Here is a 22,745-nt window from a genome sequence, read left to right as displayed (position 1 = left end):
AAATCTCTAAGTCAAAATTCAAGTATATAAGAATGAGATCCGTAAGGAAAAGGTATGTACCTGACGCAAACTGTGACTGTTTTAAGTTTTTGATAAATACATGCTTTCCAAAGCAAGGATATGAGCATTATTGGCTGAGCTATAGAGCTACTGAGTCTGGCTTATGAAGTCAGACCAGCTCCACCTGTGAGGTACGGGAGGTTGAGGCAGAATTATCCCTCTACGTTTTCCCACAAATCACTCTGTTCTGCTTATCTTTTCCAAATTTGACTATGAAAAAATGGATATCCTCTTTGGAGAGGAAAAAAGCACAGGGATGCCTGTAGTGATCACTGATGCACTAACCAACAGCAAAACTGCTATGAAATAGAATATTGTGCACTCTCTGATGAGGGAAGGGCTAACAAATGTCACAGCACCCACTGGAATCCTGTTTTGTTAGACTGTATGCTCCATGCTGTACTTATTATGTCATATCCTATTGCAGATTTTAAATTAGAGAGAGATACCTCATAATGCAACAGGCTATTTTTGGCAGAATTTGAACTGATTTTAGAAAGAAGACACCTGTTTATGTGATGCTTAGGATAAGATGGTTTCATCAAGGAATGTTATACAGTTATGCTTCAGAGGTTATTCCTAATTCAGACAGCATTCAGATATTCTGCTGTACTTCCCTTTGGCAATCAGTTAGTGGAATTTGCTTCAGGGGGAAATAATTTGTTTTCACCTATTTTCTCTGTCTTTTGTCTCATTTATTTATTTATAAGTTTATAGATAGTATAAAGTGGACAAAAATAGATTGATATAGTTGTAAAAGAGAACTAAAATATTTACATAAAGTGCCTCCCGAACAATGGCTCAGTTCAGTCACAGATGGCTGCACTTTTGTTTGATTTATTTCCTGTTAACTTCCTGTTGGAGACAGAGCAGTCATACAGTATGTCATCGTTAGAGTTCACATGAAGTTCTGGATGTTCTGCTGAACTGGTTTTGGATGTATGAAGGGCTTATAGCACACCCTAGACATACAGTCCATTTGTGGTTATGGGTGTATCAGTACAGCTACATTAAATACTTAGAATACCATCACAGCTTATAAACAAGTGTGGGTGTCCTTAACACCAAAATTGGTGACATTCCAGACGTGAAGTACAACATCTTAAATATTGTGCAAAGTATTTTATATTATAACAACTAAACTCTAACCCATGACTCCAACTAATAACCTCACATAACCCTTATTTTATAAACCTGCTTGAATGATCAGATGGTATTTGTCCTAGTCTACCATTGTACCAGTGTTATCAGTGTGTAACTAAGTAGCATTACGAATTAGCAGTCAGCAAACACAATGTATTCAAAACGAGAGATTGTGAAGGTTAAATTTCTGAAAATGACATTGTTTTGCAGTGTCATAGGAGTTTAACAACCTGATGGTTTGTGCTGATTACACTGTATTCCTGCAGCTGACTCCAATCTACCAGAACAGATAAATCTCTGACCATTATTCTCCCAAAATCAGTGTGCATTTCACCACATATTTCATTAGTGTATTTGTGGTACAGATGATGCCTACAAACATGTTTTTAGAGAGGATCCTGAAACAAAATGTTGTTGCTGCTCGCTGAGGTTATATTGCTATATTAGCATTCTCTTTTATCTTTTGGTTAGGAGCTTAGTTAGCTAGTTAGCTTGCTAGCTAACTGTCAGGCACAACCAAGATGGCCATCTTCAATTTTGTGCAAAGGACAGAGGGTTGTAGCCAATTGGCATCAGTGAACAGATGGAGTCATCAGCAGCAAATTATATAAATTGGGGGGAACAGAATATTTTGATGATGTAATTTTGGATGTGAAATTAAAATGGAGAGTAATAACATATGGAGGAAATTGGAAAAAGGTCCAAATTTCTGTATTTATTGTGTTGCTGAAGGTGATTGTATCCAAATTCTATATGTGAGGTGAATGAGGTGGCATAGAAATTAATGTTTGTAGTATGTCAGAACTCAGAGTCATTGTGGTTATTTCTGTGGGAACCCCCCAAAAGAGGTATATTGTAGATATTGAGTATGCCCTGCCAATTCATAAGTTGTTGTATTGCATACCTGCCACCCCGATCCCAGTGAAAACAAGAGAGTAAAGCTTTAGATATAGAATATTTAACTAAATTATACATAACATAAACTTAAAAAGCATCATAAGCTTTTTTCTATAGCCCTGTGTCTCCCACAAAGGGTTTAGGCTCCTAATTATTTTTGTTGTTTTTTCATATACTTCCCTCAAAGCCTTCTTCTGAGTCACTCTCAGACATGAGAGACAGTTATTCAGAAGTAAATACATAATGGGAATGACTTGTGTGAGTATATCAAATATTAATCTGTCAGGGATATGTAAATTACTGTACACCAAAATACAACTAGCTGCTGACATTAGGCATGAGTCATGTGTTGTCCTCAATGACACACATTCTGGTGTGGTCATTTTTTGAACAACCTCTACATGATAATTTTAGCATAGTTTTTAATTTGTGGTCCTCAAAATTACTGTAAAATGATAGGAGCAAGTGTTTATATAGATATGGAAAGTCTAAAACTACCACTTCACCACCACTGGGATATACGAAAACTACATATGAAAATAGTTAATAAATCATAAAGCCTAGATATTTGGACTTAGATTTATCATTATCTACCCCAACAAGTTTGTGTGGATTCAAGAAATCATATGGATTTTGGTTGAATTTACAGAAATCACAACCATGATTAAGCAACCCATATTTTTCTTTATCATAGTTTCTGTAGTTTCCAATGAATTGTATACAGTGAAGTGTACATAGTGTGCGTAAAACAGTGAACAGTGAACCCAAAGTACTCTTCAAGGTTAGACACACACAGCCAACATACATTTAATCACAATTTTTATTGCAGTTCTCTTATAATGCAAAAATAATAACTAAAATACATGTTTGTTGGGATGAAAGGTTTATTTGCTGTGGTCTAGTTAAGTGGTAGTATCAGCATAAAATCCACTGTGCAAGATTAGAAGTATAGTATGTGTCATGGCGTGAATCAAATAGCGTACAATGGCAGCTTAAAAATAGGTTGTTTCCCCCATTTAGCAAATTAACATCATGATTATTACAATTTCCATTACCACATCAATAGATGTACAATAACTATGTAAAACACTGCTTCGTATGCCCATTGAGTAATTGTTCCCCTGTAAGGTGTATATCTCCATGTCAATGTTCTTCTGTTTCAATCATTTGCAGTGCTGCTGGTGCGTTGATCAAACGCTTCCAAGAAGTAACAGATACCGGGAATGTCTGAAGGGAAGTTTGGTGGCAGATCCTGTCTGGTCCTGGGGATGAACCTAAACTCTGGTTGACCTTTTAACAGTCTGAGGGAAAAAAAAGCAAAAATATAGATTTTTTTTATTACAGGCACAATTTTTAATTGATATTAATAGCCCAATAATATTAGACAAGACCATTCCTGTCCTGTGGGGTGGTATTTATCATTGAAGTTCTAGATCTTAGGGACAGCCACATAAAAGACTTTTCGGATATAAAGACTGTTTGGATATAAAAAAGCATACCATGTTAAACTTCTTTAATATCTTCACTCTGGTTCAAGGTTTGAAATAAATCACAGAGGCTAGCCCCATTTTCCCAAGGGTATTGACACAGATAAATTCTGAAAAGGTGACGCACAGTTCATGCTTTCCAAAACATTCTAACAGTGCGCTGCATGGTGACAACGCAAGTGATATACATGTAGTTCTTCTTCTGAAAAGTATTTTATTACCCTAACCTGTGCGTGGTAGGGCTGATGTTGATTCTTCCCGGAACACTGCAAGACTCAAACTTATTTGCCAGTGTAACATTATTACCAAAGAGGCAGTACCGAGGCATTTGGACTCCCACCACACCAGCAAGCACAGAGCCAGAATGGAGTCCTATCCGCATCTGATAATAAAAAAGCATTCCACTTATTACAACGTATTAGACAAAAACATGTCAAAACATCAAACTGCGAGCATTAACAACTGAAACAGTACAATAAGGGGTTAATAGGGGTCAGTAGATATGCTAGGAGTGTGCTGTCTCCTTTGGTCAGTTTTTTTGCAACCTGATTAAAAAGTGAAAGCGTTACTAGGTAGGGGTCTACACAACGTTAAAGCAAATCTGAATAAATCGTATTCACATTGTGAAAACGACAGCACATCAGCAGGACAATATTGTTCTCATGTTCTCATGCCTTCTAAGGTTCTCAGCTCAACTGTGTCCTGGCACTGGTCCATCCCAGATAAAACACATAGTGTGAACAGTGTTGATTTACAATAAAAATTCCATTTGTGACATTTGAGCTGTCACAAACTGTCGATTCCTCGCAAAAAAATGGACATGCCTCCTTGCACTTTCCTTTTCTCATAATTTATCGGCTGGGCAGACATCCTTCCCACAGTGCCTGACATGGCTTACATTTTTTCATCTCCTCCATTTATGCAGCTGGATATACACTAAAGCCACTCAAGCTAAATAAGTTGCTTAAGGGTGAAATAGCAGTGCCAAACTCTGGATTGAAGCCTGCAACCATGTGGTGACACAGCAAGTCCTTTACCTCCTTGCCTTAGAGTTTTAGTGAAAAGAACGGTGTGGGTCCTTTTCACTAAACTCTGAGGTATATACCAGCCATTTTTAAATATGGCCACCATATCTCAGGAATCAGGTTCCAAATGAAAAAGACATTTATATTCATCTTGCCTGGATTCCTTAATGTCTCTGTGGAGAATTATCAGCAGGACAATATGATTTGCTAATTTATGTTGATATTTTCATAGCTCCGAGATGCTCCCCACAGGTCCTGAAAACTGCTATTGACAGTCACAGCATGTCCGCTCCATCTCAGTTTCCTGATTTTGCCAAAGGTAACAATGCAGAACTGTTCCTTTGAAACATCTCTGCATAATGCTGAGCAATCTCTGCGCACACAGCAGCATAATTTAAATGAGAATGAGAATTTATGCAGCTCAGGGATATTCTTTCCATGATTATTTTTAACCTTCATACATTACATTTTATGAAATTACACAGCTTCAAGCAGACTGGGTGCAATGATTATGACATCATTTTAAAAAATGTAAATACCCTATATTACTCATGACATAATATGGTGAATTTCTTGGAAGTGTTTCATTACTGTTGGCCATGGCATTCTATAACAGGATGCTCTGCTACATATCCATTCTGATGTAATATCCAGTGATACCGCTGATGATTGCATATGATCACATCACTGGATAGTGACAGCACTTCTTCCATTCACCAGATGTTCTCCAGTTATGGTAACACAGCAATAAACAGCATTCATTACATACATACTGCTGCATAATTCAGCAGTTGACATTCCTCTTTATTGCTACACCCTGCTGACAAAACCTATTTTTCCACCTGCAAAATATAACTGAAAAACATTTTAGTTTAGTAAAAAAAGGTCTGAGGTCCTCTGTTGCTTAATTAGAAAAGAAAACAGATTGTTTGCTATAGAATATGAAAGTGAGTAGTAATTGATCATTGTTATTAGCATGGCTAAATGGTCTTCTTCAGACTCTTAACTGTGGTGTTTTTAGTTCCTTACAGATCTTGTCTTTCTCTTAACATACAAATATGAAAGTCATAAAATTTGTATCTGAATTCTAAACACAGGCCTAGCCGCAATCTATCCACAGTACACAGTGTTATGAAACTGCACATTTTGTTGCAGAAATGTCTTGAGCTAACAGGTCAGGACTGTAATACCCACTATGGCCATCATGTTCTCTAATACTTCTTCCATTCATCAAGATGCTGTTAGAGCAAATCAACAGACAACAGTTACTACATCAGCATGAAAACTTAATTTAACAAACCTACCCACCACCTCTTTCTCTTCAAGTAAAATTTAACACGTACTAAACACAGCACCTAAATACAATCTAACCACAGCATCCTTAAATTCAAATGATGAGCTCGTGGAAGTGTTACAATCAACACAAATCAAAAAAGGGATCATTTCAGCAAGCTGATAATGTTGGTCAGTGAATAAAAGTAAGTCACCCTTGCCCAAATTTTGTCACTGAAAGTTAAGGACAAAGTGCATGGGGGTTTGATCAGAGGCCATGTTGTGTGTTTATAATTATTTTTTAATGGTTTTCTTTGCCAGCGCTGTGCAGCAGTATGATTGGAGGAGGAATTGTGGTACTGACCCTGATTGGCTCCCCAGTGGGGGTCGTGACCTCGTCTGACATCTCCATCATCTTCAGCGCCATCAGTGCGATCTGAGTCGCGTGAGTCTCGCTCTCCTTGTGCAGCCCGCCGGCCACGCAGTACGCATCCCCGATCGTCTCCAACTGAAACCCAGCCAGAGGGACGCGATCCATGACATACCGTGACACATCCGTCTCCTTTTCGCATCACCTCCTTCCTTCCTCCCTTTGCATCACTGAGGGGTGAGACTGAGGCGTGCACATACTGCAATCAATGACTGTCACATCCAAAACGAGCAGGTGATTTACCGAAAGGAGGATGTTTTTCTCTTTCAGTTACGAAAAAATGCCTAACTTAAACACCATTTATAAACAAGAGCACAGCTGACAGGCGTTTGGCTAAGAAGTCAGAGCTATTTTTAGACCCAGCTGTGAATGTTCCACAGAAGGGAAATGCTGCAGAATCCCAAACTGACCCCCGTGTGCTCTGACTATAATATCACACTCTATGAGAGATTAAATGCAGTGGTTGTAAGCTGTTAATCTCAAGCGACAGACTCAATATGGTTTTTTTGCATCTTTTATCTGACTGCTGCAGTGGCCTGAAATAACGCCAGTTTAGTCAGGGCCAATCATTCAGATACAATCTGCACATTTTTAACAGCAACTAGCTGTCTAAAAAATGGAGAATTTCTACATTTTTAAGAGCACTTGAAATCACTGAAGGCACTCAAATATTTTGCACACCAAGGTTACCATAAGCCTTATATTTGTCTCTCAAAACTTCTCCAAAACTAAAAGCAGTCTGCTCTGAGCCAATGATACCTCCTCCAATTTGCTAAAGGAACCTTTTAATTCTAGTACAGTACATAAATATATTGGTACACTGCAACAGAGGTTCAGGTACTTCAGATAAGGAAGGCTGAAAATGTACTTTAAAATCACTTTTTGTCCTGTTTTTTCCTGTTCCTGTTGATTTTGTTGCATGATTAACATGATTAACAGCAATCACTATTTAACAGCTCAAAAGTCTCATTCCCCCTGAATACATGGGATCTTATGATGGTGTGTTATGTTTTTCTAATCTTTTTTATGTCACATTACAAGTATAATTATAAAAAAATATTTTCAACCTTCTATATCTCAAGGTCACACAAGCACCCGCAGGCACATTATTTTATTTTTGTCATCATTTCCTGAAGGATGGTTCTGCCTCTACTCATTTTATAAAGATATAAAAGCCATATGTTGCTCTTTAAATATATTGGTGCTCTTTTAATGCATGCAATTACATGCATGTAGATAATATTAAGTTCTAAACATTTAGTACTTGGTATTGGGTTACTCAATGTTGCAATTTCATATTACATATTACAGTGTTTCTAAAACTCAAGCCACAATGAATTCCAACATTTCAGCTCCACAAAAAAAAATCAAAATAGCTCTTACCTCAGACATTTCATGGCATTTCATTACATTTCTATGTTTTGGTTTAAATAAAGTATCTTTGTATATATTGTATATATGGATGTATAATAATATGTATATGTTATTATGTTATAATGCATGGCTACTGTATGCATTGTTTTATTTACAGTAGATGTCAGCAGCAGGACTGCACACCTTATATACGTCCAGGACTCCGCAGTGGTGGTCGAACCTGGTGTAGAGCTCACTCAGCATGGTGACCACCTGCATGGGTGTGCACAGCCCGCACACGGCCGTGAAGCCCACGATGTCGGAGAACAGCATGGTGACGTTTTCGAACTTCTTGGCCTGGACATGCTGGCCCTGCCACAGCTGCTGGGCCACCGCCCGGGGGAATATGGTGAAGAGCAGGTCCACGGTCTTCTTCTTCTCCTCTTCCAGGGCCTGGTGGGCCTGCTCCAGGGCACCCTTCAGCTTCCCCAGCCTCTTCTTCAGCCCATCCTGGGCCTTGGCCTGCTCGCCCACCAGGACCACGTCCCGCAGGGCGTTGTGGATCGGGATGTCGGAGAGATAGAGGCCCCGCCCCGTCAGCTCCTCCAGCTTGTCCACGCACGGGGAGCCCAGGAACAGCACACTGTTTGACTCGGAAATGAAGATCATTTGCCCCTTCAGGTCCATGAGCTTGAGGAGGGAATGACAAGCAGCAAGTTAAATTCAGAAAAGAATCGCATTTGTTTCTCAAACCTCAAAAGCGTTCACTATTCAAGTAGTAGACTCAGAAAAAGTTAAAAAATTTGCAACACAATCACTGAAAACTTTGGAAAAACACCAATTATGTGTGTATATATCAACATAAGCCACACTATGAATATTAGCACATACATCTCCAAGTCTGCCTTAACATTTTAACAGACCCCCGCCTCATTCAGTACAACAAACAAACCTTACATTACTACGTATTACCAGTTGATACAGCTGTGTTCTTGCTAAAGCAACTACTATTATGACCATTATTTAAGGTTACAACAGCAGTATCCTACCCAAATTGATCATAATTTCAATATCTTGACCAATACTCCACACTGCAAGAATATTTTAAAAGGATACACATTTAACTAACATGACTGAATATACTGTATTAGGTTTAGAAATCAACAAGTAGATAGAATAGCATTGTCTCCTCTTTAGGCATGTCATTCACTTACACTATAAAAAAGCTGTTCCTGTAATGCACTCCTGAACTCTGAGCACCATGCTGATCGGACAGGCATATAAAACTAGGAGTCACCCAGTGCACACACTGTCTGACAGTTTGCCCCCGGCTAACATCTCAATCGTACTATTTCTGCACAAAGGAGTCTGCTCTTTAATTGGTTTAAGTCTTAGGCCTAGATTTGATCAAACTGCCATGTGCTTGTCCCTAACTATCCAGAATGAATTTAAGCCAATGTAATTTTTTTTGTTTGGTTCTTATATAACAAGACATTGCAGTTGATAAAATAAAAAACAGAACAACGTGAGAAATGGAAATCGGCACAAGAGGTTGCAAGCACTTTCATTTGCTTCAATGCCAAAAGATATACTAAACATATTGACATACTATTTGTTTATTTATTAATCTAGCAAATAAAAATCTGTGTGACATAATAGCACCGTCATACCTGCAAGAGCTGAAGACAAAGTAAATGTTAGTGCAGGTACTAAAGGTTATGCAACTGACATGTTAAGGGAAAAACAGACACATCTGCATTTAGTCTTACAGTCACAATGCGCAACATGGCATATTTTAACTCACATATCAGATAATGTTATTTTTTGAGCATGTTTGCAGTATGTAATGCCCATAACAAGTAACAAATCAGGATAAACCAAACATAATTAACGTATATTCATCTTGAGCATTAAGCGTTATGAGAGTACCAGAAAATGAGAACTGGCTGAGTATATTATTTTCTGCAAGATATTTCTCATTCCATGTCACACCTAAGGAAAGTTGCTCTAGATAAGTGTCTGCTAAATCACTATAATATAAAAACATGTAACATCTCAGTTTTTAACCTTTATTTAAAATGTTAATGATATATATGCACATCCTATTTCAACATCTCACTGTGACAATAAGTAGTAGTATGAGCTGCTCTAACAGACATATTAGCCATAACATTAGAGCACTGCCTCTAAAATAGTAATACACACATCCTCATACATTCATATGTTTCAAACAAATTCATGATATCTGGCCTGGGAGATGAGAAGAGAGAGAGAGAGCCTTGATAAAGCATATGTGACCATGACATTACTGCTTTATGAAGCATCCACTAATAGCTGATGTGCTTTGATGTGCTTCATAATGTGGCAGAGTCATACTCTTGAATGTTTAGTTATGCCTTATGAAGGTATTAGGAGTTTGCAAAGTCTCTAAAAATACAGTATGCTACTTGGACTTGATGTTAGGGACCAAATACAAATGGTTAGATGAAATCATGATGTTAAATATACAGTATATTCAGCTATATGTATATAAATGACACATACAAAGAAGCAGTACCTGTACAGTAATAGAATTGTACAGATAAGGAAATGTTTTAAGTCTTACATTTAGTGTAGCCCACATTCAATCCAACCACAGTGTACTTTCACTTGACATTATATTTAAGCCAATGTCATGCAATAAACACTTGAATGTATTTAAATTTGTAACTCAGTGTTGAGGACACAACACATTGCCATTTCAATAAATCTGGATCTCGGGCTAAATGTAACAGCGTGAATTATGAAATGCTTTACAGCTAATATTTAGTATTTGTAAAACTAATCCACTGTATAGCAAAATCAATTCTATATAGTCATAAAAACTCTAGAACCGAATCATTTCTATAATAGCATTAAAAAGTAAACTTTGAAGAATCAAGCACTTACAAGAATCAGTTTGGACTCAGATACAATATTTAGCACTATACTCAAAGGAGCACATTGGTACATTGTTACTGAAAAAATCCACTGGAATTTAAATACAGAAAACAACTCATCTGTAATTGCAACTCGAAAAAAAATATTTGTGGAAAAAATTTGCAGTCGAGCTAAAATCCTGAATGTCATTCAACATGGCATGAAAAAGAAAGACACTCATTACCAATGAAAAACATTGCCTGCTTGAGTCTCATGATAATCTTAATAACAATTAAAGAAATGCCACAGAGACGGGGCACTCCACATCTTAAAATGTCTAAGATTACATATTACAGATAAGTGAGGCACAACAGTGCTAGTCATCATGGAGAACCTCAAATATGAGTCAAATTTTTATTAATATTTAGTTTATTTCAAGGCATTGACTGTAATACGAAATTGTAGCTTGAACAATGCAAGCATTTTGCAAGGTTTCCTTCAAACAATGATCGTAAATCCGATTTTCCGTAGAGGATTGTATAAGAATTCGGAATACTTCAAATATGCTTTGTTCCCTATTTGAGGACCTTCGTTAGGGTCATTTCTTAATTTATTAAAAGACAAAACACTGTTTAAAGCATACACATCCAGTTTTCCCCTTCATTAGGAACTCAGCATTTAAGAATCATTTGTCTATTTGTCTAAGAATCAAATCATCCTAAATCGATGTGATTCTTATAGACAGAGTGCACTGCATCATTGAAAGGTGTGTCCTTCTGTGGAATATTATCAATAAACAGATGGGTTGCTTTTAATATGTACGCCACAGAGTCAATTGTTCCATCAATTGTCAATGAATCTACATTCCTGAAGATTTTAGGATTCCAGAGCAACCGGCAGCAGACTGACACCTTGTGTTTCGGGTTCTCACCTAAACATGGATCCGATTCATTATGTGTGGGATGAAGGCAATACACCTGCAGACCTCCACTCTCCACCAACGTCATAAACCACGAGCAGGAATAAACAATCTGCACAGTACTGTATGTCAAATATCAGGGCACCAAAGCATATTTACACTGTTACTTACGGCTACATGACTAACAGCCTGTCTACGTGTGGTTAAAAAAAAGTTCACTTCAACATGTGGGAGCAGTGCTACTCCCGTCTGGTCCATGATGGGTTGTAATCTCTGCAGGATTTCGTTCCATCCTGGTCCTGAGCCAGCTGAATCAACTGATCGGTGTCTTGGTTTAACCCATCCAGTTTCCCTCTTGTGTTCTATGGTTGACAGAGGGTAAACAGAGCTGGAAAATCAGCTGGACTGCAGCCCTCAAGGACAGGAGTTGAGTGGTACGGTGTGAGTGTGATGGGTGAACGGTTCCTATTGTTTTGACATTCGGCTCTACTCTCATCCTGGATAATGTTTACCTCTTCCTGCAGATGTGCGTTCTGCTGGAAATTCTGATTGATAGTATGGCATGCAACTCTGTTTTAATTCAAGCTCTATTTTTATCCAGCCTGAAACAATTCCTGCACAAAATCACATCACAAATCTGATTTAGCCATGTAGGAAGAGGACAGCAGACAAATACATGAAGAAAGAAGAAAGGAGCAAACCTTTTTTTTCTCAGTGTTGCCATCCGCAGGTGTTGCTCCCTGCTTAATTCGTAAAATGAACTGTGTGTTCAGCATGGTTAAGATCCCCTGGAAGGTGCTCCTGATCTGTGGGGATATGATCAGGAAATGCTCCTCAAAGTGTGGCCGTCTCTGGACATCTCTGCGGAGCAACCTTCTCCTCAAACCATCGCCGATTTGCAACAGGCTCATGTCCTGGTCGAACATGATGTGGAACGGGAAAGTGGAGTAGAAGAAGGACATGGGTATGCCCGCCGCGGACTGCGTCTTCAGCGGGCTGGGGGTCAGCCGCCGGGTGTCCGTCACCTGTACGGAGTAGAGCAGGTGGGGCTGGCCGCGGGCCTGCAGGCTGCTCTCCTTGCTGCATGACTGCTCCATCACCACCTCCACATGGGTCTTATACAGCACCCTGGCAGCCGCTTTGATTATTCCCGGGAAGAAAAGTTCCGTCGCTTGGTGGGGATTGAAGTAGTACACAGTCAGGAGGCCCGGGTCTTTATCCAAGCAGAGCACAGAGGCTTCCTTTACACAGCCCGACCCGTCTGGGCTCAGTGGCGTGCTTTGTTTTAAAAGGACGTTGAAGCTGTTCAGGAAGTCGTGGAGCGCCCCCCCGACTACGCCCAAAATATGTCCGTCCTCCTCATAGCATGTTTTGAATATCTCAACCCCGAGCAACACTTTCAACGTATCCATCGGTATGCCTGGAATGGTTGAAAATATCATTTCCTTTTCATTCTCATACTACACAATCACATTTTGGCTGTAATGTCTGCAGTATATATTTTTGTTTTCATACTAAACTTGTTTTTACCTGATTTCTTAGAGTAATTCTTCATGACCTCCTTTATGTCCTCTGCATTTCTGAAGCTCATTTCTTGACAAACATCTGCACAGACTGCTGCAGGGCTGCTGGCACAAACACCACAATATATATAGCAATGCACATAATAGTAATACAGGCATGTGTTGTAAGGATCTGTAGGCTGTAATACGGGACATTTGGTTTCTTTGAGCAATATTAATCCTTTTGTCACCATGGCCTCTGTGTTGTGTCAAATGGATTGGTGGTATGTAGTTGAGAATTCTGGGATAATTGCATCATGGCCAAGTATCATTGTTCCAGAAAGGGCCATGTAGTGTAACTCACATTTAAAGCAATAGGGGGCATGTTCCATGTTGATGTCTCATATGTGTGTTGACATTACACCATAGCTTTTTCTCTGTGTCTGTAGCAGGTTGATATAAATTTTCATTAAATGAATTATGCTTAATGTACAGTACATTGTGTCATAGACTGCAGGGTTAATAAGATCCAGTGGTGGGTCACGTTTTTGATGTACAAAAATTTACTCTAGTTCTCCATCTGGTGTCACTCAGGATTTTTTTTAATGTTTCACCACATGGATAATTTTGCTTTGGATCTATGTTCATTTGTTTGATGTTTCCAGTTGAAAGTGAAGTTTATCTAAGCTAGTAGTGTGTCTACAATAGCTGAGAAAAAAAAACAAAAAACAAAACTGTTATACATACATACAACATCACCATCTCATCATCTTATATTTTGTTATTTCTGTATATTCTCAGGTAATATCTATATTTTAGAGAAATGCAAAATTTGAGAAATGTTCATTGAATTTTTTTTCATTTTGATATAAAAATAATTATTTGAATTTCCAGTATATTGTGTGAATGTTTTGTTCTTACAGTTTTTTTTCCAAATGTAATTATTTAATATGGTTAATAACATATTTGTTTTGTAATCCCTGTTTTACGCAGTAATATGACTGAATAAGGCCTCTGCTAAAATACATATGAAATGATAACAGGAAGAAGAGAGAAGAAAAAGAGGAAGAAACTTTTTTCTGCCCCAGTGTTTTTATGAATAGTTCTAAAAGAAACCATTTCATACAGTAACATACCTCGGTATTTCCATTTCTAAATATTAGACACTAAAACATACAGTAATTAAAAAGGGAATTTCTATTTGGAAATGTATTAAGTTCACACTATAGATTCCAAATAAGCCACTCTGGGGTGACACCAAGAGAACCCAGGAAAATGGTTTTATATATTGCCTTTAGTGGTGCTATATATGAAGCAGGGGAAATTATCCTTACCAGTTCTATACAGAACCATTAATATTTGGAGTGTACATATAACAAAGGAGAAAAAAACCCTTTTTCATCTCAAGAACGATGCTGCCTGTATCAAGTGCGAAATGGAACACAACAAGGTTTTTCTAGTTTTCATGCAGTTTTCATATTGTTTATCAGAGGCTAACAGCAATTATAACGCAAAACGCATTGTGCATAAAGGGACAAATGTTAATAGATATGCTACGCAGAACTCTTCCCTCCCTGGCAAAATGGGATCATACTAGGTATTATCCAACACTTTTCTCCTTCAGTTTTTTTTTTTCGTTTACTGTCAGTAAATGCTGCTTTTCAATAAACCAACTAATGCTAGAATACAGACTAATGGTAAAAGGTGTATTACATCTATCTTCATGGCCACTGCTCCGTATTGCAGGCGGGGGAGGGGTTATCCAAAACGCTTTTAAGCTTACTGTTTCAAAATTCAATCTGACGAATAAGGCAAAGCCCACCCTGTAAACCTGTCTTCATGTGTATCAGTGTTATTTTCTTAATGCTGCATTAATGCTTTAAATAATTGTACCAATTACCTTCACAATTGTTATCAAAGTGCATTTAGAATAATGTAAAGAGTTTTCTGACATTCTTACCACATCGTGTCTAATTTATGCTGCTTCATCATTCTTAAGAAAGCAGTACGCAGCCTCTGAAACTGCAAATACCAAAGTATGCAAGTTAGTAAAAATTTGCTCAATACAAATCGGTAAAACAATATTTGATTGTGAGTAAATCAGATGAAATACGTCGTTTTATCCACTTAATTGACAGTGCACACTGTCGAACAAACAGCAGACTAAACACAGACAGGCGCTATTTTAAATTCAGACAGCGATTTACTCCGCATCAGCGTCTCACTCAAAACAGTGATGACAGAAGACTATGCAATATTTTAGAGAGAATGTTTTATGTCAGTAAAACACAAGGTTTATTTACCTCTGGGCACACTAATTTGCGAATGCTCTCTCCTAATGTATGCAGATTAACTTTGCTTCTGCTCGTCTTTCGCTGAGGTACGATCCCCGGTAGAGAGCCGCACATCTCATTTGATATAGGCAACGTGTCCCCTGGAAGATCACTGGTGCTTGCACATTCCACGGAGTCCCCTTGTTCCTCTTTTTGCACCACCATGGAGAATGGGCATTCTCCACGAATTTTTAGTTCCTTTAGTTTTGCGCAAAACATTATGAGTGCGCGCGTGTCCTCACGTTCAAGCACAAATGTCTATTTGGTCCACCAAAAACTCTTGTCCCAGGCGTGACACAGAGCATTCCCACACAAAGTGATGTCAATCGAAATTGTAAAACACATGGATGAATCCAACGTGCACGACACCTGCATTCCTTCTCTTTTAGGTGAATGATTTGTTTTAATGATTAGTACTCCGCTCACAATCAAATACAACATCCATAGTAATCTCAAGGGCAAATGATGAGTGAAGCGCTTGAAACATTGTCCAATGACAATCGAAAGGACATACACATCCTGGCCAATCAATGCAGTCGTAGGCTGGACGTTCCTAAAATACATATAAAAGCCATGTACTCACAAGCATTGAACCGAAAAATAGTTGGAAGATGATGTGAAAGAAATACGGTTACGCGCGAATCGTTCCAGGCATGCAGCAGTGAGCATAAAGGTGGATGCGTTATTTGGCATACCGTTCACACACGCACAATTTAAAATTTCAGTGATCAGCGTTTTGATTATAATATATTTAGTTCCTGACAAATTATTTGCACATTGTTGTTACGGATTGCAGGGCATGTGTCCAAATGTCCGCGTTGTTATCGTGAAATAGTGAAGACGGTAGAGGGTTGTCCAAGTCTCTGCGAAGCCGCTGTGGAGTAGTTTTTTTTTTCGGCAGTTGATTATTTGCAGTTGGCCAATGACTTCGAAACGCTGACTGACTGCAGATTCGTTTTTGAACATTCTGAGCGTTCAGCTGTACGGTGAAAGCCTTTTAAATGAGCTCATTTATTTCATGCTCCGATGAGCACAATCAAATTACGTCCCGAGCGCTGCCCGCCCAGGTCCTCTTATATTGAGGCGGTATGGACACAGACTTTGGAACACAGGTGCAAAGATAGAAGGTCAAACTTCAGTCTCGTGTCATAATCAAAATTACTCTTGTATTCAGCATTACCCAGAGTAGGAGCTGGAAATAGTGAAAGGGCATTTCATTATCACTCCTTTCTTCCATGGAGTTCATTAAATACAATACAGCGGCAAGAGTTCATTCCATTGAAGGATTTTAAAAGTGTGAAAATAATACATTTCTACTTACTGCACAAATTATTATTGATAGGCGCATATTGCCCCCTTATTTTTATTTTTATTTTTTTGTTTGTTTTGTGATTTTCACAAGGTATGTCATTCAGTAGGTTGAATCACCTGTGCCCAATTACTTCTTCATCTAATGAGGTTATGTATGAATTGCTCATGTGTCTTGCAGTGGGATCATTAAGGGGAGATATTATGAGCACAGTTTATTTGGCCATTTGTTGCTGTAGGGGTGTTACTAGACCTTCCTTGTGGGAAAAGGGGAATAATGAGTAAATGGAGAAGTTGGGAGAAGAGTTTGAAAATAATGACTTTCAAATTTGGTGCTGACCAACTTAGTCTTCCCAGAAAAACGTTCTGCTGCTTTCATTAAAACCACCATTTTTGTTGGTATGAAATAAAGTCTCAAGCTGTTCTCATATTTCCATCAACCTTTATATCGTTGATACATTTTAAATCCAACACAGCATGCTGTAGGAGAAGGTTTTATCATTTACTATGATGACACCGATGATACGTGAAAGGAGCAGTAAATTAATGAAGAACAAAATTAAGGTCCCATTGAGCTGAAAAACAATATTCCACAAAATGTTTCTGTATTCAAAGGGAGATAGAAAGGCTGACATCATTGACAAGATTATCATGACAAAGGTCTCCCAAAATGTCAATTCATCTTTTCATTCTCAAATGTCCTGGACATAAGCTGATTAAAAAAGGGTCATAACAAATTAAATGACCTTCCCAGGCCTCCAAGAGATGGGACAGAGGGATTTTGGAATTCTGTTGCTGTGGCAACGACACAGAAATCTGGATTTTGTCGGAGGGAATGAGAGAGAATCTTAAAAGCAAAATCTGAGAGCAAGCTGCATGCTTCTCCATTGATATTCATTACTGTGTGCTCTCCGCATAGGCTGCTAAAAAATGGATTCCATCGTGCTTGTGTCTGTCACCCGCACACTGTGAACTAGGGTGTGTCTAAAGAGTGCAGATATCTGGCCAACAGACTGAACTGCGACTTTAGAGGGATTTATTACTGAAACACTTCTCGTCTTTTTAGGGCCTTTACTGTAAAAAAGACAGATGACATATGGTCACCCTATTTTTAACAATAGCTTCTCAAATGTTATTGTTTATTTAAAAAGAAGGATTAGATTAGCTTTAATTTACGTACATTTCTCATTCTTAATTCAGACTATCGGCCATTAATTTGTCAGGTGTATCAAATGTCTTTGGCAATCTATCTCTGAGATAATATGTCATTAATAGGGTCCATGTGAGGTTTATTGAGCAATGTTCATTAGGCTAAAAGAATCATCTTCAAGTCTTTTTATGGCATTTATGTCCCCATCATCAAAGAGAATTTGTGTGTGTGGTTTTTCTCAAGATAAAATTCTCAGATCTTTTTATTGTGTTATCTGCTCATGCCCAAAGAAGGCACTGTACCATAGAGTAGCTGAAATGAATGCCACAAATATAACCCAAACAGTCTGTACAAGGCAATGCACAAAAATCTAAAACAGACAGCCTGTGGTTAGTCGGTAAAGGTCCTGACCTAATTTAAAGGCCAGTAAATATGAGATCTAATAATGTCTGTGAATAATAATGGCAGCAAAATGATTTTACACTAGTGCTGAAATAGCTATTGGTGGAAGAATGCCACAACATGTATACTTAACATACAGCATATACTGAGGGTCTAAGTCTGCAAAGATTTTAGCCACATCATGCAACCAGTGCATTTGGCAGGAAATATTTTGCTTTTTTTTCATTATCTTATTTTCTGCACAAGGACAACATGGCTCTTCACGTCTGTATAGTCAGCTCACTCTGTAGCCCATAATGGGACTCACCACCAGGATAATTACATCTGAGTGCGTTTCCCAATGGGCATCACTGTCACCACCCAGCCCGACACAATTTCCCAGATTTGCTGATAGTGACAGAAAGTGTGGGAGGAGTAAAGTTAAATAAAGAAAGGGGGAAAGCCTTGCATCCCAGCTGTGTGTCAGCGCGGACACGACATCCGATGACAGCAGTTCTCTAAACTGAGACAATGTATGTTTAAAGGTCAAGCTATCAAAAACAGTAGGGTGATTCACCCATTCGGTCAGCCTTCATGAGACGTTACTCATTACATGCAAACAGTGCTTCTCCCTGCAATTAAGGGCAGTCTGTGCTTACATATCTACTTTTTCACCAGCTGTCACCGGTTGTCACCAGCAGTAAGTAAAGTTAGAGCAGGGTGAAGTGTGAATTAACCTACTGCCAGACCCCAAACTAAACTGACCAAAACAGACCCATGCATGAATATTGTACATAATGTTTCCCTAACATTTACAAAATTGTATAGAGTTCCATTATTCCTCACACCTTTGGTAAAAAAAAAAATGGAAATTTTTACAGAACATTTACAAGCAAGATATTGATCCAGGACATCTAGTCCAGCCCGAAAAGACTCTCAGACATCTTACATCAGATTCCAATACCATTCAAGCCATTTAGAAGGTATTTCTGAAAGTGATCAGAGAGACAGTATATTTGTTGTAACAAGGACTGAAATATTTACTGCTTAGAAATAGTTTTGGCATTATTTGGCATCATGAGAAAACTGAAAACCTGCTACTGCAATATTACAGTAGGTTTGCTCTAACAGATTACTCACCTTTCTGAAAAAATATCTACTTTTCTGGCACAGATAATTATGTATTAAGGCCGAGATTTAATCTAACCTCAATGCACTTTATCTTTAACTATGAGTATGAGTTTAACCAAGTTTTTTAATCATTATTCTTACCCAACATGTTTTGTTAACTTCAGTGATCACTGAATTCATTATGTTGTGAAAGGACAAAAAAGGTTATGATTGCTTAAATGTGTCTCTCAAAGTAGTGAAAAAGTGCATTACACTTAGATAGAATCTAGGCCAGAGTCTACACAGAATTAAAAATGAATAAAGCAAGCAAGCATGGGATATATATGTGTGCCAGAATCTCTATTAAATAAATTGCACTTTACTAAAGTTGTGTATAATTTAAACAACTTGGAACAGAATTTGAATTGGTCAAAGTCCAACTCCCATCCAACTCATCTGCTTCCATCTCTGGGGGGAAGGGGGGCTTGGGCGAGGGGTCCACAGCTAAAAGACAGACTCAGTTGGTGACTCACTGAGCTGAGTCCACAGAGCGAAAACTGTGTTCACACCACATAATGGAAAATGAAATGGCCTGTTCACGGGAACAGCTTTGCTCTGGAAGAAAAAAAATCTCTCAACACAAGCGTTTTTCAAATGTGAATCTCTATTGATTGAACTACCCTTGCCATTATTAGATTCGTAAGTCAATGTCATGATACGTGATCTAAACAAATTACAAAGATAATGCGTATGATTACAATACGTGACACCTCAGCAGGTTACTCTGAAAACCATGGGCCATTCTGACCTTCAGGGTTTATTAAGCATTAGTCTCTAGGGCTAAATAACAGCTTTGACAAGATGCAGTCACCCAGCGCTTGTTGTGCATACATCACCAGCATGCTGCAGTACTGTGAATTAACCCTGTCTGCAACCTTGTCTTCTGCGGTTTAAAGCCCTTGAATCACTCACACTCTATATCAGCATTAAATCTGAACATTAAGGAGTGAGGATTTAAAGTAGTGGAGGAAATGTTCTTTTGAATGCCCCGTCTTCCCATGGATAGTTACAGCACATAGCATGTTAACACAAGATGAACATCACAGAGGGATTAATGAGCAAAAATTGATATTAATCCTGCTGAGAATTGTGAACACACTTGCACTTTGTGAATGGTAGAACACTCATTAGCACTCAACAGGGGCATTAAAAGATCGCAGTAACAATTTCAGGGAAAGCTACTGCTTAACAGCTCCTCAGTGGATTGTGATAAAAGATGCTGAGTGTAAGGAGACAATTGTTTAAAACCTAAATTTTAATGCCATAGCTATATGAGAAAGAGCATAATATTTTAACAGCCTGCTCAGTATAACATGCTGTCATATATGAATAAAAATAAAAACACTCATATTGACACCATCATACAGTGTAGTGTGCTTTTGACTTTAAACAGCCACAACAGGGACTGATCACTCAGCCCCCCACCACCCCACCACCTCATTTTATTGTTTAATTTATGCTCGGAGAATGAGACAGAATCATTGGTGAGGGTTGTGATGTGGTTGCTTTTGGAGCAATGTTCATATTCAGAAATGCTGATCCAGAGCACACTGTTGGGAGTACAATGTAATTGGAATTTCTTGCAACACAATGCCATAGCAACGGTCCAGAAAACAGGTGGTCCCCAGGGGAAAAACCTTCCATTTCCTCTGTCCTGAAGACTGCAGTCCTGCTTGTGAATGTTGATTAAAATGCTTAATTTCATCAGCTCCCATGATTCTCATCCAGTTGTTTTTGTGTTTATAAGTACCTGCTGCTTGACTGCAAATGTTTTTATCCAAGACAGTACGATGATGTCAGAACAATGTACTGCACAGAACAATGCAATATGCTTCACTGCACATGCATGTAAAAGTTGCTCTATTGAAAAAAATTAATTTGCAGGTTTTAGAGGTGCTCATATAGCCTGAAAGTGAAAAATGCTGTACCTCTAGTGATAAATCAAGGCTGGCATGTAGTCTTAACACAATATAAACCTCAAGTAATGGGAAATGTTTTTTAGATAAAAGTACATTTTATTAATGATTAATCAGTGATTATGTTAGCTGATATTTTATGAAAATATTATTTGAAATGAAATAACTCTAAAACATATTATAAGATACACTACTTATGATCAACAATAAATTCTTTATGAAGCCATATAAAGAAATTGGACATGAGTACTGTATTTGAGTATGTATATCTTATGCCCACAATTTCACACTGTCCTTTCAACATAACTCTTTAAGTGTCAACAATATATGGAATACCTACAGATTCATTGTTGCAACCAGGTTGCAAATTGTGAAGTTATGATCTTGCCCAATGGCCACATATTGAGAGATTGGTGAACTTAACACAACACGATCCCTGTTTTTCATAAATCGCCACACACAATATTTCTGCAAGACATGTTATCCAGTGAGATGCAATTCTTTAAAAGAAACACAAGTAATGTCTTGTAATGGCAAGTAATGGCAAGCTTAAAGTGATGTTTAATAACAGGGACCATCTCTTTGATTTGACTGGGTCCAGAGGAAAAGCAATAGCTAAACACAGCACTAAGTGTACATTGCCCCCCCCCCCCCCCCCCTCCATTCTTCTCCCTCTGTTAAAACCTCGGTCAGATCCACAAGGGAATGACGCATCTGAAAAGTACCCGGTTGTCTGCCAAAGACATCATGCCAAGCGCTCCATCTAAATCCTCCAAACCCTGCTCCAGCAACAGCCATTGCCCACCTGGACCTCAGCATTTCTGCCTGCCCTTTGCTATGTAGAGAGAGCCACTTTTGCTGTTATCCTCCGACTTAGACCATGTCTCTTACATGACTGTTACCGTAGTGTTTGACTGCACCTCATGGGGTACATTTTACAGGAGCTCTAACATTTTTAAGTCAGTAATAATCTGTTAAATAGATTTAAACTGCTGGTTTCAGAGAAAAAAATCAATATTGTATATATCAGTTCTGTAGAGTAAGAACATGTTCTCAAGAAGAAATGACTCTTTTTTAGCTTTCCCCTTTTTTTGCAACCCATGTTTGATTTTGCTGTGTACATTACACTTGTCTCACCATGACAACCTCTGCAGTCATGCTAACGCACTTAAGTGAGAGAAAAGAAATCCTCTGATCCACTCGCACAGAGCCAACAGCTATTTTTTACACTACAAGTCACCTAGTATACCACAGTGGAATAGGTGCCAAATGGAGGATAGGTCCCACTCCACTGATATCATCCAAACAGCTCATTGGTGGCTGAAGACTCGGAGGGGTCCTAGAGGGTGACACACTCCCAACGAGCCCACCCCCCTCCCTGGTAGAAGGAAGCCAGTTTGTTCCTTTGCAGCAGACTTATGGTTTTGAACCTCATCTGTTGGGATCGGCCTACAGTCAAGACAAGCACCCTGCAGACTGAGTCACTTTGTAGCCCAGAAAT

General features: G+C 38.5%; 1 protein-coding gene across 1 annotated transcript; it reads right to left on the bottom strand.

Annotated features, from left to right (window-relative positions):
* Positions 1 to 2,975: 2,975 nt before the first annotated feature.
* Positions 2,976 to 15,742, bottom strand: gucy1a1 (guanylate cyclase 1 soluble subunit alpha 1). The gene is made up of 8 exons (XM_036517011.1): positions 15,290 to 15,742; positions 14,947 to 15,008; positions 13,015 to 13,109; positions 12,186 to 12,904; positions 7,872 to 8,357; positions 6,249 to 6,392; positions 3,815 to 3,969; positions 2,976 to 3,401 (listed from the first exon to the last, which is right to left on the bottom strand). Exons 1-8 carry the CDS (start codon positions 15,536 to 15,538, stop codon positions 3,260 to 3,262), a joined length of 2,052 nt encoding a protein of 683 aa, XP_036372904.1. The 5' UTR covers positions 15,539 to 15,742; the 3' UTR covers positions 2,976 to 3,259.
* Positions 15,743 to 22,745: the final 7,003 nt, after the last annotated feature.

This window comes from Megalops cyprinoides, chromosome 22, assembly GCF_013368585.1.
Source record: "Megalops cyprinoides isolate fMegCyp1 chromosome 22, fMegCyp1.pri, whole genome shotgun sequence".
In the NCBI taxonomy this organism is placed as follows: Eukaryota; Metazoa; Chordata; class Actinopteri; order Elopiformes; family Megalopidae; genus Megalops; species Megalops cyprinoides.
Note: the sequence above shows the minus strand (reverse complement) of the source record. Positions and strands in the feature narration are given on the sequence as shown.